This window comes from Enhydra lutris, unplaced genomic scaffold, assembly GCF_002288905.1.
Source record: "Enhydra lutris kenyoni isolate GAN:26980312 unplaced genomic scaffold, ASM228890v2 scaffoldscaffold54, whole genome shotgun sequence".
Lineage (NCBI taxonomy): Eukaryota > Metazoa > Chordata > Mammalia > Carnivora > Mustelidae > Enhydra > Enhydra lutris.
The window spans coordinates 1,652,803-1,672,030 of NW_019154138.1; the positions used below are offsets into that span (position 1 = coordinate 1,652,803).

At 42.7% G+C, this 19,228-nt stretch overlaps 2 protein-coding genes across 4 annotated transcripts in view; one reads left to right on the forward strand and one right to left on the reverse strand.

Moving 5' to 3' along the window:
• The window catches only part of LOC111157323 (ATP binding cassette subfamily C member 11), a 68,513-nt gene that overhangs the window by 47,825 nt on the left and 1,460 nt on the right, over positions 1 to 19,228 (reverse strand). Inside the window, exons 2-6 of the mRNA XM_022518638.1 lie at positions 9,963 to 10,105; positions 8,470 to 8,606; positions 5,784 to 5,942; positions 1,798 to 1,945; positions 870 to 1,103 (exon numbers count right to left, since the gene is read on the reverse strand). Of these exons, the coding sequence (XP_022374346.1) occupies positions 870 to 1,103; positions 1,798 to 1,945; positions 5,784 to 5,942; positions 8,470 to 8,606; positions 9,963 to 10,061 (777 nt within the window). The 5' untranslated portion in view covers positions 10,062 to 10,105. The remainder of the gene's footprint in view (positions 1 to 869; positions 1,104 to 1,797; positions 1,946 to 5,783; positions 5,943 to 8,469; positions 8,607 to 9,962; positions 10,106 to 19,228) is intronic.
• The window catches only part of LOC111157324 (lon peptidase 2, peroxisomal), a 123,317-nt gene continuing 122,032 nt past the window's right edge, over positions 17,944 to 19,228 (forward strand). For all 3 annotated transcript variants that reach the window (XM_022518640.1, XM_022518641.1, XM_022518642.1), the window contains exon 1: positions 17,944 to 18,252. In XM_022518640.1, coding sequence (XP_022374348.1) covers positions 18,020 to 18,252 — 233 coding nt within the window. In that variant the 5' untranslated portion in view covers positions 17,944 to 18,019. The remainder of the gene's footprint in view (positions 18,253 to 19,228) is intronic.

Here is a 19,228-nt window from a genome sequence, read left to right on the forward strand (position 1 = left end):
TGAGGACTGAAGTTTAGCCTAGCCTGGTTGAAAGGAAGAAGCCAACCTAGTGTTGGAAGAGGGGAGATGGGAAGAGGGGAGGTTGGACAGTTGCTGATGCCAGATCACAAAGGGTCTGGCTTGAGGATATGGAATCAAAGGAGTGCTGCGTTTTCCAAAAATTCAAATGCCTGTTTTAATAGTAAAGGAATCTATGCTCCTCAAGGCAACTGGTAAGCAAGAGAAAAATAGGGAATATGAAATTAAATATATAAAATTCTAATATTCCCATGCCCATGCGTCATAAGTTGGAGCATCTTTTTCCAATCTCTGTCAACATTAGTACGTTTGTGTTACATCATAGGAGGGGCAAGAAAAGGGAACTGATAGACCAATAACAATTAGCCAGGCTGCTCTAAGTACTCCTCCTTTGCAGATAAGAATGAACACTCAGAGAGGTGATTTACAGTTGCTATTCCCTTGGTTTCCCTGAGCTATCCTGTCCGCTCATCCATCCATACCCTCCTCCCCAGGCTGGCTGAGGGGATGCACTTTCTGAGGCACTTCTACTGAGGGTTTGTGTCTTTCTGTTCACTGCTATATCCCCAGGGCCCAGCACAGGGTCTGGTCCAAGGTAGGCCTCAGTAACTATGTGGTGAATGAATGAATCAATCTTGTCCAAAGCCTCTGAATGCAAGTGGCATCTCCCTTGGTTACTGCTGACCTGTTCTTACGTCCTCAGAAGCAACTGTTGATGATTATCCACACTCACCGTAGGAATTATTTCTAACTCTCCTAACTCCCTTTCCTCCCTCCCTCAGCCCCCAGGGCATGGATGTCTGGAGAAAGGCTAGGCAAGTATGGCCTCCAATATAGTCCCAGGCACTTACCTCTCCAGTGGTGATGTGTGTTAGAGACTTAAATTGCATTAGCTTCTCAAAAGCAAAGGAGGAAACAGCAGAACGAAACCTGATGCCTGTGCGCTGGTTTAAGACCCAGCATGAGCACAGACTCAGAGACTTCAGACATTCCAAGAAAAAGAGGGCAAGGCAGAGTCCCACTCCATAGGCAATATTTCCTGATGGCGCTTCAGAATATTCCAGGATCTTTGGTACAATCAGCATCTAGAAGGAAGCAGGAGTTTGGATTACTCAGTCAGTACTCCAGTTTTCTTCTGGACAGACTTGCACCTGTCCCACTGCATGCAGTCTAGGTTGCTTGGCCAAAGTGCCCTACCCTCTGCAGGCCAACTGGTGAGCATGTGACCCCAGCTGGGACAATGAGACTTATTCTCTGCAATCAGAAACTTGAGCTGAGGACCTGGAGGACAGGAGATCAAGTTGATTCATCTCAACCATAGTACATGGAAGAGACCACTATTCCCTGCCACCTGCATTCCCAGAGCTGCTCAGTCACTTCTCAAAACAGCTAGCTTGTACCTAGTCAGGATACATTCTAGGTGTTTTATATATTCATCTCATTTAAATTCATGCTGAGAGGCAGGTAATGTCATGCTCTTCATTTTATACATGAGTGTTTCCATGAGGTCTACCACTAGGTGTGTCATGGGGTTCCTTAAAGAAGCTAAGGCAAACAGATTGCCCAAAGTCATTCAGTAATTCAGTGGCCAAGGTCTGAACCCAAGCAATTGCTGCAAAACTCATACTCCTAACAGCTGCTAGCTCTACTACCTCCAAAAGGTCTTCATTTTCCAAGTGGCAGCTTAGAGAAAAACAAGTCCCAACTCCACGCATGGACTTGAACGTGCCAATCTCTAAAGCTTGGAGCCCCACAAACCTCACAAAGCCAGCCACTTACTGGCCCTAGCACACACGAGGCGGAGAAGAGGCAGCTCAGAAATACATTGAAAAGAGCCCTTGTTCTTTGAAATTTCATCATCACTCGAAGCACTGAAGCTTTCTCAATCCCATGTCTCAAGACTTCTTCTTCCCAAAGGAGGCAAAGCCTTCAAAAGAGGAGAATTCAACCAGTGAAATCTCTTTGCACAGAGTATTTCAAGTAAATCCCAGACATATTTCATCTACAAATGCTTCAGTATGTATCTCTTCCAGATAAGGCCTTTTAAAAAGACTACAGTGACATACAATAGTTATTCACTAACTACTAATTATTAATAACAATTGACATATATTAACATAATGTACTTATTGCATATTTAATAAAAATTCTGTGATGACATTTAATACTCAGTCTGTGTTCAAATTTCTCTAATATGTCAAAAACATGTTTTTATAGTTAGTTCACCCAAATCAAGATCCAAATGAGGTCCACACATTGCATTTAAATGACAAATCTAATAGGCTTCTTGTACCTCATTTTAACCTGTAACAGCTTCTCCTTCTCTGCATTTTATGCCATTTGTTTGTTGAAGAAACTGGGTCACTTATTCCAAGAATTTCTCACATTCTGGATTTGACTGATTGCATCTCTATCCTGTTGTTAACATAACCATAACCTTCTGTGCCCTGTATTTTCTATTAAACTTCTAGCTAGATCTAGGGTGTAGTGAAATTCAGAATTCAGGTCAGCTGAAAAAATACATAATAGGTGATGTAGTGTACTTCTTTTGCATAATAGCAGAAGACACAGTGTCTGATGTCCTATTATTAGCAATGTTCACGGTGTCAGTGGGTTAAGGAGTATCAGCCTGACTCATTCACTGCCATTCGCTCCTCATCATTGATGACCATTGCCACTTCTATTAGGGCTGGCAAAATGGTGATTTCTAATTCTAACATTCCTTCTGTATTTAGTAATTTGAATTTTTCTATTAAAAAAAAAAAAACACCTTCAGGGGCACCTGGGTGGCTCAATCAGTTAAGCATCCAACTTTTAACCTCAACTCAGGTCTTGACCCCAGGGCCATGAGTTCAAGCCCTGTGCTGGGGCTATTTTTTAAAAAACTACTTTAAAAAATTAAAAAGATAACTTTCCCTCATCAACTATTTTGTTACCCTGAAATACAGTTAATTGAGGAAATGACCTAGGACTTTAAATAGTGTCTCTCTTTCTTTTTATACAAACTAAAATTCATAAAACCCAAAACTCTGACCTCCAAAAAGTGCCTCCATTTATTTCAAAGTCCCCCAAAGGGTGCCCCAATGTTGGATCACCTAATTAAAAGTGTGCCCTTATTTTGGCAATCTGAGCTAATGATGCCTAGGCTGTTGATGTTATTATCAGTTAAACGGGAACACCAAAAACATTTTTTTGAGGAAAAAAATTGAAAAACAATATTTCAAAAAAAGCATCAAAGAAGTTACCTTAACAGAAATTAAGACTTTCATTGACTCGCTTATCCTTCTTTTTTCATTTTATATTATGTTTGATGTGGGAGCAGATAGCTGGAAAATAATCACTGTAGTGCTTCTGGCTTCCAGAGTCTTAATCTGGCCCTGGATGCTTCCCCTCATCCACGATCCAGTCTGTCAGCTGCAGTCACTATGCTGGCCTCTGCGCTTTTACTTCCTGCCTCCTGCTCCACCTTGTTTGGTTCTACTCTCTGAAAAGCGATTACCACTGCCCTTAATGGGAACATAAAGGACTATGCCAGGGGACTCCAGGTCTCCCTAAAGCTTCTATTCCTCACAGAGCAGGAGCATGGTGGGCCACCCTTTGTGCTCAGGGCTTGAGGGCAGCCCTGCTTATGCACGTTCTCAAGCAGCTCTATCTGCTTCCGGTTCTTATCTTCTGCCACCAAGTCTCTCAAGTTCTAGCCCTTTCTACTCCCAACCCTGCAGCCATGGACACTCATACCCAACCTAAAGGCAGAAAGGAACACCATGAGAATGTTCCTGTCATACATTCCCTCACCGGCCGTCAGACCCCCCAGGCTGCTTCTTCCTTCTTGAGTTCTAAAACAACAGTTCCATCCCATGCCCATTAGTGTGGGCCAGATAACTTGCAGGGAAAGAGGTGTCTGGGCCCTAGGTCAATAAAGCAAAAATGTCCCCATGTCACCCATATGTGTTAGAGGACTTTATTGCTCGTGGACAATTTTACTCAGGCCAATCTGTGAGGCCACCTCTCCTGTTCCAGCCCTACCTCCATATATAACCCAATCCACAGAGACCAAAAGCACTAGAGTAAAAAAGTCTTGACTAAACAAATTAAAGGAAAGTAAAACAAACTAAAAGAGCTTCGACTAAACAAATCCAAGTGTCCCGTAGCCTGCCCTCAGCTCTCCTAGCAACTGTATCAATTTCTGGCCATGATTACCAGATTCGGAACCTCACCTCCTCCCCTCATTAGCTATGTGATTCTAAGAACATCATTTTACTTCTCTTAGTCCTCAGATCCTTGGTATAAAGTGGGGAAAGTAACATTTGCCCTGTTTACTTGTGACAGTGAAAGGAGGTGATGCTCTGTCACTATAGAACGATGGAAACTATGGATAATTATGAAAGTGATACTGAAGATGATGGTGGTGATAATGGTGATTCTGCCACTGGGCTGACCACCATGGTGGTGATGGTGATGGCTGGTAGTTTGTCAGCAAACGCTCATGGCAGTCAAATCAGTTCTTCAGAAGGGCTTGGCAAGCCGCACCCCAGAACTCTGCTTGTTCAGTGAGGAACGCAGACGAAGAAACCTCTTTAAAGGTGTGAATGCATGGGTCATTGTTTTTTCAAATAAACATCCCAAAGTGGCACGATGATAAAAGTATTGGTAGACAGACATGGTGAGTTACAGAATAAAAACAGCAGAATCAGTGCATTAGAAGCGAATAGACACAAATCAAGAAACCTTGTGTTCATAATGGTTAAAGAGCAACCAAACATCTAACCGGTTGCTTAAGATGCACTGGGCATGTTTCCAGGTGGTTTAAACTGAATTCCTCATCTCTTTTGACTCTTCCAACAATCCTATGAAAGACCAAGAGGTCAATTTTATGCTCCCTTATTTTATGCACAAGGACGAAAGGTCTCTGTTAGGGTAAGTGACTTGCCCGACATCAGAGCTGGTAAGCAATGAGATTCTGACCAGTATCTGGCATGATGTAAGAGGCAGGTGTTCCCCGAAAACTAATTTTTCTCTTTTACTGAACAATTCTGAGAAGTGATAGGTCAAAGTTGAACCAGCTTTGTTTTCTCAGTACCCTCAGTACACTAATTTACTTGGTAAACTAATCTCTGAGATCTGGCAATAGTGTGCCACGTTTCACAAACTCTCTTGACCAAGGAACGTGCTTTTCAGGGAAGTTCTTAGGGGACAACCATTTTCTGGTACTCTTTGGAAAATGCCACTCTCTACCTGATGTCTCTCATGAAGCAGTTAGAGGTAGGAACATGAATACAAAACATTTAAAAATCACTTATTCATTCCCCTCCCCCCACTTAATCCTCATATTACCTTGTGAGGTACGTGGTACAGAAAACTCAATCACAGAACTAGTTAGTGTTGACTTAGGGATTAGGAGACTAGTCCCTTAACCCAAAATTTAATGATGAGTCACACAGTTAACTGCCTGATCCAGAAGAAAAAGCAAAAGGAACAAGGAGGGGTTATTTCTAACTCTCTTGGGGGTCCGGGGCCTTTAGGCAAATCTGATAAAAGATATGAATCCTTGCTCCAGAAAAAAGTCTCTAGTCCATATGTATAAAATACGTATACCATTTCAAGGGGTCCAAGAACTACAATGAGGCCTCTTGTTACCAAGGAAGCATGCATATTCTTTGGTTATCTAAAGATGGGCCCTACCTGCTACTCTTCAGCATCTCTGGTCACCAACCCCATAGACATGGTATTTAACCAATCCAGTGGCTTGCCCAATATAATTTTACCTTTTAGCATTTTTGTCTGAGGCATCATTTACCGACAGCTGGGGTATGGTGTTCTCATCCAAGCGTTTCTGTAAACCTAGGATCATGAGTGGGGTCAGCCATGACACCGAAAGGTAGGAGAACAGGCCAGCATCATCCAGGGGCTGTGGGGCAGGAAACCTAGCAGAGAAGTCATAGGTCATGTAGTTGTTTTCATTTATTTTTTAAGATTTTATTTATTTATTTGAAAGAGAAAGAGAGGAGCACATGAGAGAGAGAGAAGGAGCATGAGCAGGGGGATGGGCAAAGGAAGAGGTAGAAGCAGACTCCCTACTGAGTGTGGAGCCTGACTTAAGGCTCGGGGCTTGGCATTCAATCCCAGGACCTTGGGATCATGACCTGAACAGAAGGCAGACACTTAACCCACCAAATCACCCAGGCACTCTTGTAGTTGTCCGTATGATATAGGCTCCAAAGATAGAAAATTAAGGCAAGAGCAAGATTTTGCAGGGATCCATTATATACGATGTAAAAACCACAGCTGGTCATCTGGATATACAAAACGGTATTTTTTTTTTCATTACTCTGTTATGCATGATAATTAAAAAACAGAAACAACAAAAACACAATACAGGAATGACTTAAAAAGAAAGAGAAGAAGTAAGGTCTATAGAAAACAATGCAGAAACGTCCAAAAATAGAGTTGATCTGTATCTAGAATTTGGAAAAAGCTCTAAGCATAGTGAGCAAGGAAAAAAAGGCCACTTGCAGGTTGAGAAATTCAGTATATTTTTACTTATATAAAAAAGGGAAGAAATGAGAGAAGGCAAACAAAACTATATATATAAAGTCAACCACTATTAACAATTACATATGCACATTTACATATGTATACACATTAATATATTCATATATGTACATATATTTATGTATTTATGTATTATATGTATATGTGCATTTATGTTTTTGTATGTATGCATTTATATATGTACATATAAATACATTTATATCAAATTACTATGAGTGGTTGACTTTGACAAAGGGATTAGAATTGGTAAAATTACAGGAAAAGAGATTCTCACTGTTTCACGTTTTCTATACTTTGCTTATGTAATTTTCATAAAAACAACAACAGCGGAATAAAAAGTAATAAGTAAGAATGATAAGGTCATAGCTCTAGAAATGATTCACAAGTACAGAAATAAAAATTGGATGAGGATGTTGGCGTTGTGTATAACTTCTACTCTTTTTTCAAAGTTGCCTTTAATGCTGTGTATTTTGATCTGAAGAAAATTCCATTAAAAAGAAGACATGGGGAGAAAGACGAGAAAACGAAAATGCCAAATGCATGGGATGTTTTTGTTTCGTCTTGGACTATGGGCTCTTCTCCACTTGGTGGCCCTTCCCCTCCTCACGTCCCACCTGGCCCACAGTTGTGTCTTCTGCCCAGAAGCTGGAGAGAGAAGGGGCTGAAGGGGGAGGATGGGGATCGGTATCAGGTATCACCCGCTATGTGGGGCCATGTGTGATTGCAGAAAAAGGGCCAGAGACTGTGAACTGATAGAGGAGCAGAGCGTTCCTCTATATGAAACTGCCCAGTTCCTTGAAGTACCCAGGTTCTTTGTTCTCAGTGGAGATGAGAGCAATCCTGTGGGAACAATGTAGCTAGTAGTGAGGGGAGCTCAAGTTTTTTTAAAAATAGGAAAACAACAGCAGTTCTGTTGATAGGTAAAATCTTAGCAAACTTGTGAGAGAGAAGAGGGGATTGTGGATACAAAACGGAGTCCTGGTGACAAAATGCTGAAGAAACGGCCTAGAGGAATGCTGAGGTCCTGTCCATACATGATGAATAAATGAATTCTGTGCAGGCCCCTGAGAGAAAGGTTGTGTGAGTCAGAGAGACATTGGGGGATGGTTATTTTCAACTGTGGTTTACTGGACAAGGATACATTGAATTTCTTTAACTCTTAAGTTTAAGGGTAACACCACAAGGCATTTGGGCCCTTTCAACAGCTTCCCATTTCGCTTAGAATGGAGACCAACATACTTAATGTGCCCTGTGGAAATTTGCATCCTTCTGCAATCTCATCTCATGCCACATCCCTTATCACACAAAACTCCAGTGACACTGGCCTCCTCAGTTTCTAGACACGTCATATTGTGTTCTTTCCACCTCAAGGTCAAGTCTTTGCACATGCTGTTCCCTCGCCCAGATCACTCTTTCTTTACTCCAGCCTAGTAATATCTTGTTTATCCTCCAGGGAACAGCTTAACTACCAAGAACCTACCAACTTGTTGCTGTTCTATTATCCCTCAGCACCCTCACACTTCTTCCTAATACCATCTTCAAGCAGCTTATAACCATGTTTATTAGTTTACTTGCTTATTGTCTTCCTCCCCAATGTGTGGTCCGTGATGGGCAAGGATCATGTCTGTCTCGCTTACTGTGGTTCCCCCAAGGTCTAGCACAGTGCCTGGCACATATATGTGCTCAATGAATCCTTGTTGGATGAATGAATGAATGAACAAATGAGTGAGTTAATTAGTTGACTCTGCCTTCCTGATGTGCCACAGTCTGCTCTGGAGGTATTTGGCTGTGGTGGGTGACATGACCATGTGGAGACACCTTTGGGAAAGAGCCTAGGTGTTAAGGTTTGAAGAACATTGCCCTAATGGGTACTGCCCTTACCTCCCCCTCAGAACTCACTTTGGTTTGGGACGGAAAGGAATCATGCTTCTCCAGGCAGCATCATACTTCCCCCAGGGGAGAACTGTTGCCACCTCCGGTGCCTCAGGCTTCCTCACCTGCTGGCTCCAGGAGCCATCTTCTAGAGTGTACGTATTCTTGGGAAAGAAACCAAAAGAACATCAGTTTCCCAACCAATCTCATAAATATTATTCTGAAGTGCCAGACCAGCCACCCAAGGGCAATGGATCTTCCCACATTCAGCTTCCTAAAGAAAGGCTGCTAGAGTCAGACAGAGAAAGACAAACACTGTATGATTTCACGTGTATTTAGAACCTAAACACAACAATAACAAAGCGTTCAGAGAACGGATTGGTGGTTGCCAGAGGTAGGGGTGGGGTTTGGGTGAAATGGGCAAAGGGGGTCAAAAACTTTCAGTTATATAATAAATGTCATGGGAACTGATCTTAATAATAATAATAATAATAATAAATTAAATTAAAAATAAAAAAATTTAAAAATAAATGCCATGGGGCTATAACGTATAGCGTGGTAACTATAGTTAAGAACACTGCATTGTAGGTCTGAAAGCTTTGAAAAGCAGATCTTAAAATTTGCCATCACAAGAAAAAAATTTATAATTGTATGAGGCGATGGATGTTATGTTGTAGTAACTCTTTCACACTATATACAAATATTGAATCATTATGTCATATACCTAAAACGAATATGTTTTATGTCAATTGTATCTCAATTAAAAAATAAATAAAAGAAAGGTTTCTGGGTAGGGAATAAGTGGTGGGCCATGAGTCGAGATAACTGGGTCCCAGCCTTAGCTCTGCCTACATTCCTGGGGTGACTCTGGGCAGGCCACCCCACCTCCCCATGTTTTTAATCTGTGATACACACTTTAGACAAGACTAAAGGGAGCTATCGTTAGTCACCCACAGAATGTGAGACCAAGTCACCCTCTGAGGGTAAACCTACTAAAAAGAAATCAACAAGTAAGAGAGTAACCCCCAAACATTACATGGGACCCTTTTGATAAAGTAGGAAACAACTAAAAATTTTTTAAAGTATTATCTTTAGGACTTCACATAGACTATATAATACTATCTTAAAAGCATAGTAAGGGATTGATGAGAAAGGATTCAGGGGAGTAGCTACTTCAGTTGGGAAAGTCGGGGAATGAAGTGGAAGGAGATCCAGTAGCTGGATGTGATTGTCAAGGTTCAAGCTGGTGAGTTGATGATGGGCCTACAGGTGCCTAATGTACTATTATAAGTAAATACATAGATAAATAGGTAATAGATGATACATAGATGCATAGACCAACCATGAAGTGGTGTCATGACCAAAGATTATGATTCATTTAATTGCAGAAGCCTGAGATCCATTAAAGGAAACCAAGGTTGAATAATACGGGATAAAATTTTCTGATCTAATTTGTGACCATTGAGAATATCCTGTCAATTCAGTTTTCTGGTATTTTCATGCAAAGGAGACCTACTTACATAGCTAAGCCCTGAAACCATGTCATTGCCCATGTCCATGCCAAGATTCCCGAGGCCACCTGAAGATCTGGGGACCCAGTATATCGTCCTCCTGGTCATTTTCAGCTGTCTCGTCAATCCTTCGTTTCCCAGAATCAGAGAATCTGAAAAGACAGCAGGTAAGAGTAGCTTAAATTCAACCCTTAGGAGTCAGGAGAGGGGGACATTCCCTGCAAGGAGTGGGCCACGGGCATGCAGGAGAGCTTGCCTCCCTCTTTTTAAACATCTACTCAGGCCTCAGCTCAAGATGACTTGGGGAAAACTTCTCTAACCACACAATGTCAACCCTATAACACTGGGCCAGGCCTGCTCATAAAATCATGCTTCTTCTCTTATCCCAATTGGTAATTCTATATTTGTGTGAATCATTATTTGTTTAGAGCTCATTTCCTGCTCTAAATCAAGAGCCTCACAAGGACAGGGACATGTCAGTTTTGCTCACTATTGAATCCTTGGAGCCTGGGACAGTGCTACGAGGATAGCAGGTGCTCAATAAATAAATGATAAAAGGATGGATAAATACGTGAAGGAAATGCAATTTTACTATTGACTCTAACTCTTAGTTTTCACAGACTCAGAGAGTAGAGCTAGATACAGTTTAGGAACCTTAAATAACCAAAGGCATTTTGAAAATATACTAAAATACTTTTCATTTTTGCCTTTCTGAACATGTGACTCACTCCCAGAACATCTATATGCTTGGGTTGGGAGAGGGGATGGTAACTTAATATTTCTTTTTTTCTTTTTTAAGATTTTATTTATTTATTTGACAGACAGATCACAAGCAGGCAGAGAGGCAGGCAGAGAGAGAGGGGGAAGCAGGCTCCCTGCTCTGAGCAGAGAGCCCGATGCAGGGCTCGATCCCAGGACCCTGGGATCATGACCTGTGCCGAACACAGAGGCTTTTACCGACTGAGCCACCCAGGCGCCCCTAATTTAATATTTCTGAAGGAATGGAAAAAGAGAGTATACAATAGGGCCAGCACCTGGGGTATGACCAGTGCTTCCAAGAGCCTCGTATTCAGAAAGGTCCAGGTTTGTTTAAGTCCTTGCTGTCACCATCTTGAAATTCTTAATAATTTTGAACAAGGAGCCCAAGTTTCCATTTTGCACTGGGCCTTACAAATTATGTAGTCAGTCCTGATGTTCAAATACAGCTCTTGATGTTCAAATATTGGGTTGTGCTTTGAGTAAATAGACTTGCAGACTAACCAGTCTTGGGAGAAGATTCTCCAAATGCCTCTATCCCATTTCCTCCCAAACCACTTCCTTTCAGCAAATCACGACCCCAACTGGTGGCCTCCGGTTCTGGAATTCTGCTATGGAACATGCAAGACAGACTCCCCAGCCAAGGCATCAGGCCATAAGGTTTACTTGCCGTGCGATCATAGAAGCGAATGCGAAATAAGTCAGTCAGAGAAGGACAAATACCATAGGATTTCACCCATATGTGGAATTTAAGAAGCAAAACAGATCAACATAAGGGAAGGGAAGGAAAAGTAAAATAAGATGAAAACAGAGGTGGAGGCAAACCATAAGAGACTCTTAACTCTAGAAAACAAACTGAGGGTTGCTGAAGGGGTCGTGGGTCAGGGGATGGGGTCACTGGGTGACAGGCATTCAGGAGGGCTCTTGCTATAGGAACACTGGATGTTGTATGCAACTGATGAATCACTAAATTCTACCTCTGAAACTAATGATACACAATATGTTAATTAAATTGAATTTAAATTTAAAAATTTTTTAAAAAGTCAGTCTGTCAGGGATGGTGGAAAAGAAGAAAGAGAGAATGTCACGCACTTTCTTTAAAGACTCTGGGGAGAAACAAGGTTTCTGGCTGCCATGAAACAGTCTAGGACACAGACACATTAAGGTAAAATTGGCATAACTCAATAGAAACCCCTGGGTGAGGACCACAGTGTAGTGCAGTACAGTCTATTCCCTACACAAAGTTTTCCAGGGAAGGGAATGGCGAGGGCAGGGAGCGGAAGCCAACAAATTCGAGATTGCAAGTCATGGACGTGGCAAGCAGCTATATCACTGGTGCGCTGACAGAGGTTTGTATCTATAACTAATCTACTATCGCAATTGGTGAGTGCAGTTCCAAAATGAACACTGCTTGACATTTGCTTTAGCTTAGTAAGTAAGAGGAAAATGAAATATCAAAGGTGACTTTTGGCTGGATCTTCACTAATTTTTTAATGCCCTGAATAGTTTGCAAATACTGAAACAATACTTCCTCATTTTTCTTATGCTTGTCACAATGTGATGGTTTTAGGCACAATAGACTTGTAGATTTAATCTGCATTATTAGCATTTCCTGCATTTATTTCTTCAGCTTACGCAATCAACAAAATAATAAAATAGCATTGCTTTATAAGCCTTTTTAACATTTTTGTGTGTGTGCAGTGTAAATATTCCCACTGCAGCTGATTTCAAGCTACTATGGAATATGAAGTTGGTGAGACAGACATAATGATCCCTCATTCTACAGTATTTCCACCCTACAGATGCAACAGAGATAAATAATTTCAAAATGCAAATAATAGTAAAATGTAGTAAAATAACTAGAGAGTGATACATTTTGAGTATTACCTTTGTCTTTGATATGATATATTTAATCACAAATTTAAATAATTTAATTTTAATAATGTTTGTGTTTAATGACTGGGCTCTCAGAATTCCTGAAAGGTGACAGTTTGTTCTCCTGAGCCAGTATGAACAGACTCCAGCAGACCCCTGCTGATCATCTGGAAAACATGGTGCCTCTTTCTAAATCCTTCTCCCACCGGGGACAGTTTTTTCCAATTCACTCCTAAGTTAGGCTGTGCCTGGGGGTTAGCTTTCCTGGCTCCCTTGATGCAGAGGGGAACAAGAAGGAGCTGAAAGTTTGGGTGAGGGCCTTGCTGAGGGGGCCTAGTGGGCTAACCACACTGCAAATAAATGAGAGTCGTGGAAAGGTCTTGAGAGCAGAGTGTGGCCCCATAGAGGCCTGGTAACCTGGACACCACCATGCCACAAGCAAGCCAAAATGCATTACTCCACACTCTCCAATGACAGCAGGGTAGGCAGTGACCAGGCGGACAAAAAACATCACTTAGAAGAGCCAAGGAGCAGAGGACACTGTGCCCAGGACCCTGACTTGTCCTCTGCCAGGCCATAGCTCTGAGGCTGATCCTTCACTGAGAGTAACTTAAAGGAACTATTTAAATGACTGGATTAGACAGGAGGTTAAAATGGTAAGCCCGAACACTTATTTTCTCTTCATTAACCAGCAAGTAGGGGCTCAAGAGGAAGACCATGTGCTTAGAGACCAAATAGAGATATTGAATGTTCTCTCATCTTTCAGCTCTAGTCTGATGTGCTAACCTTGCTTATTTTTACACACCTGAGGAGAGATGCAGCGAGGATTTCAAAGGTGTGACCAATTTTTATATGGCATTTATCCAAGAAACTAATAACAGGGAAAAGTAAACCAATTGGAAATGAAGGAAATGTAAGCATGTGTAATAGATACATGTTTGCAGAACATGAGTTGCTCATTTCAGCACAATGGCAGCTCAGGCACACATTAGTGTGTGCCAAATTCCAATCGATGAGGCCCAGCTCTGCTTCCTTGACTGACCAGGGAAATTCCCTCCAGAACTTCCTTTAGCAGACATCGAGAAGTTCCCTGGCCTCCCAACTTCCTTTTGGGAAGAACCAGAGTGCAAGTTTATTCACTCGGATTGGGGTGAGACCAACACTGTGTTGAGGGTGAGGATAAGGATGTGACAGGAATAAAACAGAGGAAATAGTTGCCTCCAGCCCTGTGTTCTCCCCATCCCTTGGAGGGGGAACATCATGATGATAAACTTGGCTTAGACATGGGTCATTTGCATATGACCAAACAACCTGGGAACAGGAGGGGAGCCACTGCAGCAAGGTTATATGTGGCACAGGCTGTCTGGCGGAGCTGACCTACTTCCTCATTGTGCTTACCCCTTATCCAGCAGGATGTAGTGTCCAAGGCTAGAAGGTGCACCAGAGGGTAGGGAACGTACCCAGAGGGTAAGGAACATGAGATCTAGATGGTTAGATCTTATTCCTGTATCTCTCCCTTCCAGTCCATTTACACCCTGTGCCTGTCAACTTTCCCTGCTTTGAGGTTCATTTCCTTCTGCTAGTTCTGATAGTTTCTGGAGGCCATCACTGGCATCTTCCTGATTGCTGAATCTCACATCCAAATGCCTGGCCTTATTCTCTGTTCCAGAAACTGGGAAGCTCCTCCCCAACTTGATCTTTGCGCTAATCCTAATCTCTGCCAAGAACATTCTCCTTCCAGCTCCTTGTGGAGCTGGTCCATTCTCACCATTCAGGTCTCAGCTCAGACACCACCTCCTGGGAATAACCTTCGCAGACCTCCCTTGCGAACACTGCACTCTTCGTTCTATCCCCTTCTACATAGCTTCCTGCTTTATTTGCTCTACTTACCGCTTTCTCAAATCTTTCTTTCTTGGCGTATTCATTTTCTGCCTACCTCACTAGAATATCAGCTCTTTGAAACCAGGGAACTTGTCTTGTTCACTGATGTATTTGTGAATCTAGAATAGTGCTCAGCACACAGTAGATGTTTAATAAATATGTGAAGGATAAATAAATAATGTAGATGCAGAGCCTGTCAAAGAAGGAACCAGGAAATCCACATGGCTACGGAAGAACTCACATTTAGATTCTTGAGGCTTTTCCAGGTCGGCGGACACATCCCATCACAGACATACAGTCACAGGATTAAAAGAAGGTGTCCATCAGCAAGCAATTTAAACGTGGATCCATTCCCATAACACAGCTTCCTTAGTGCAGTGTGAATTTGTATTTAAAAAAATAAATCTGGCGATTATTATATGAATAGAATATCAATTTTGTTTTTTGTTATTGCTGTTATGGGGGCAGGGGTATAAGTGTGTAGGTTAAAAGCATTAAACATAAGTGTTTAAAAAATAGACCATGGAGCATAACAAGTAACATGGAGGACACAGGGAGATGGAGAGGAGAAGGGAGTTGAGGGAAATTGGAGGGGGAGGTGAACCATGAGAGACTATGCACTCTGAAAAACAATCTGAGGGTTTTGAAGGGGTGGGGGCTTGGGAGGTTGGGGGAGCCAGGTGGTGGGTATTATGGAGGGCACGGATTGCATGGAGCACTGGGTGTGGTGCATAAACAATGAATTCTGTTACGCTGAAAAGAAATAAAAAAAAATAATTTGGGAAAAAAAAAAGAAGTCATCAGAGTCATCAGGGGACAAGAGGTCATCAGAAAGACTCTTAACTACAGGAAACAAACAGGGTTTCTGGAGGGGTGGTGGGTGGGTGGATGGGATAATTGGGTGATGGGTATTAGGAAGGGCATATGATGTGATAAGCACTGGGTGCCATATGCAGCTAATGAATTATTGAACCCTACATCCAAAACTGGTGATGTAGATTATATTGGTTAATGGCATTTAAATTTAAAAAAATTTGGAAAAGTAAAAAAAAAAAAAAAAAAAAAAGACCATGAAGTTTATAAGATGGTTTTTTAAATTTTTGCTAAACACAAGAAAACTTCAAAAAATTGGGCCTCTCCATCTTGCCCTTAGAGAGGCTTTGATAAAAAGGTAAGCTCTTGTGGACCTGGGTCAATTTTTTTTTTTTTTTTTTTAATCTCTCTCTCTCTCTCTCTCTCCCCAGAGTCTACCACAAGGTAGGATGCATAATGTACATCCAGAGAAACGGTCCAGAGCTTGCTTACTGTATCCAGGATCTTCAGCTCAACTTCTCTCTAGGCCTGGTGGCTCAGGCCCCAGTCTAGGAGATAACCTTGAGAACTGGTTTTTCCTTCCTTCATCACATCCGAGCCATCAGCATTTTCTGTTGAAGCTACACTCCAACGTAGCTTGCAGTCTAAGTCCTCATTTTCTCTTGCCTGGACAACTGTCACCACCTCATAACTAGCTTCCCGGCTTCTGATCTTAAATCATTACATTGCCTTCTCCACACAGCAGCCACAATGGTCTCTTGAAAACTTAAACCAGAAACGTTATTCTGCACCTTGAAGCTGCTAGAGGCTTGCATCAGGCTTAGAGTAAAACGCTGACTTCTTACTAGACTCCTTACCCTACCTTTTTACCTCTTCCACACCCCCTCTATTATCTGACCCTGGCACTACTCTTATCTCAGCCAAACCACCATGCCCCACTTGCACTGAATTCCAGGAGTAGTTTCCTCAAATACCCAAAATTCATTCCAGCCACAAAGTCTTTGCAATTGTCACTTCCTTGACCTGGAATATCACCTCCCCTGAGCTTTGCATTGCTACCTCTTCATGCACAGGGCCCAGTTCAAATGTCATCTGTCCAGTGAACCCTTCTCTGACCGCCTAAAGGACTTCCCACCATCCAAAATTACTCTCCTTGCTTATTGTTTGTTTCCCTCTCTAGAAGTTCAGCTCCATGAAAGCAGTAACCTTGCCTGTCTTGTTCACTGACAGTTACCCAGCACCTAAAATAATATCCAGTATATAGTAGGTATTCCAAAAATATTGCTTAGTGAATGAAAGAAAGGTGGGATAATGTCAGAGAAAGAGCTTTCGGCAGGAGCATTCAAGTTCCTGCATCTCTATCTCCACCACTGCCTTATATATCTGCCTTCTCCTCTCCCTTATCTGCAGCATACACAGAAGCGCACAGTTCCACCTGCCCTGTATCAGACTCAGCCGTCTACAGGGCTATCCCCTGGCCAAGAGATACCCAAGGGTAGGAGCTTGTCTTATGTTATACTCTTTACCCCTCCACAATTAGCCCGGAGCCTTGTACTTAGCAGCCTCTTAATGAATGGACTCTCAACTCCTTCTTGGATTCCGAAAGCATTGCTGGACTTTACAGGGAAAATTTTCCATCTTCAACCTATAGCCAAACCCAAGTCAAGTCTCAACGTGAACAAGCATTAATGGCCAAATCTAAAACATTTCAAGTGATAAAATACATATTATTGCGTTATAACCCATAAAAAAATCCGTGAACCCTTAATAAAGTAAAAAAATTGAGTAAGTAAATAAATGAGGGAAATGTGCAGATTTTTCTTACAGAATTCCAGTAATAAATGTAGTATTAACTCCCTAGAATGTATGTATTACTTATAAAAAGAAATATACCAGCTTACAGTAGGGAAATCCAGCAGATACCTCCTTTACCAAGTAATCAGGGGCAAAATCATCATTAATAATAAATTTCAACCATCATGTATCAGGAAGAAGGCCACATCTCTTCTGTATAGTCTTTCTGCCAAAAATGTATAATGTTATAACGTTCATCCCAAGAAAACTTCAGATAAACCCAAATTAAGGGACATTCTACAAAATTACGGGCCAATGTTCTTTAAAAGTACATATATATGTGTGTATACATATATATATATATACACACACACATATATATATATATATATATGATTTAGGAGACATCACAACTAAATATAAAGTAGGATCCTGGGCCAGAAAAAAAAAAGGACATTAGTGAGAAAACTGGCAAAATTTGTGCAAGGTCTATAGGTTAGATAACAGTGATGTTAATTTCTGGTTTTTATCATTGAACTGTGGGAACTCCTTTTTGCAATATTTTTGTAAATCTAAAATCAGTTCGAATGAAAAGTTAAAAACATTTCAAGTAGATAAAATTTAAACATGGTCCTCTCTCCAGGGCACAGTCCTGCGGCTGAGCCTCAGGAGAAAATGGAAAGGCAGACCTCTCGGAGGGTGAAGATCGCTCAGGCTGAAGTACTCCTGTTCTCCTACACTTAATGCACGCGCTCTGCGGGGCGGCTCCGGAAGGGGGCAGCGCGAAGCTGCGGAGTTTGAGCCCGGGGGCGGGCCGTAGAGCGGAGCCGGAAGCGCTAGCGCGCTGGTGCGCCAGTGGTTGGGAGCTTTAGTCGGGGCTCAAGAGGTCGTGCAGAGCTGTGGCTGCTGCTGTTTTTGACGGTTCCACAGCGCGGACAGCTGTCACCATGTCGTCCGTGAGCCCTATCCAGATCCCCAGACGCCTCCCGCTGCTGCTCACCAACGAGGGCGTGCTCCTGCCCGGCTCCACCATGCGCACCAGCGTAGACTCGGCCCGCAACCTGCAGCTGGTGCGGAGCCGCCTGCTTAAGGGCACTTCGCTGCAGAGTACCATCCTGGGGGTGATCCCCAATACGCCCGACCCGGCCAGCGACGCGCAGGACCTGCCGCCGCTGCACAGGTAGGCCGGGCGGCCCCCGCGGCGGCGGCGGCGGCGGGCGGCGCGGCCTCCTCTCCGGACCCCGACCCACGCCAGGCCCGGCCTCGGGGCGTTGAGGCTCGAGGGGTGGCCTTCGTGGCTCAGTTCTGCCTCTTCAGCTACCTCCTGTGTGAAATGGGGGTGACAGATGTCTGTCTCGTGACTGTTAAAGGGCATAACTCATGAAGTAGTGAAAATTCCGCGGTTAGCTGGCGCTGTTCCTTTGATTTAAGTTCTTCTCCCCGCCCGCCTCCCGCCCCCCCCCCCCCAGGTCTTCAGACTCCTGGCCCAGTTTCTGAATTTTCCAGGCGCCTCCTCTTTCTTTTCTTTTCTTCCCTTCCTCCATCTTTCTGCCCTTGTAAGTGAGACACTTGCTATTCCATACGTTTTCTCTTTTTCCTGTGCCGTCCTAATCCGCACTACCCTTTTCATTAATTTTTGGGTGCCTGTCTTCCAAACTCCCTGCCTGCCCCTTCTCTTTTACCCTCCCTTCCTGCTCACGTATTCCCTTGTCTTCCCTTTCTGGAATTTTCTCATCTCCTCCGATCTGCTCTTTCTCTCGTATCTTAACATTTCTTACACCGCAAGCTTACCACTGGATTGCCCTACACGATGGCCCTAGTTGTGTGTATTTGGGTGAGACACCCTGTGCCTATTGGAACCTAACAGGAACCATTTCTTGGGTATGTTAATTAAGTGTTAATTAATTAAGTGAAATAATCTTTGTGCTTGATAGTAGTCCAGTACTGTAGCCACTAGTCACATGTGCCCGGTCCAAACTGAGTTGCTAGAGTGACCAACTGCCCGGGTTTGCGGAGAATTGAAGTAGTTGTAGCTGTACAAGTCCTGTTTCCCAGGAAACACTGTTAGTCCTAGATAAATCAGTGCAATTAGTCAGCCCAAACGTGCTGTAAGTATACAGCACACACTAGAATTTGAAAGTTTAGTATGTAAAATG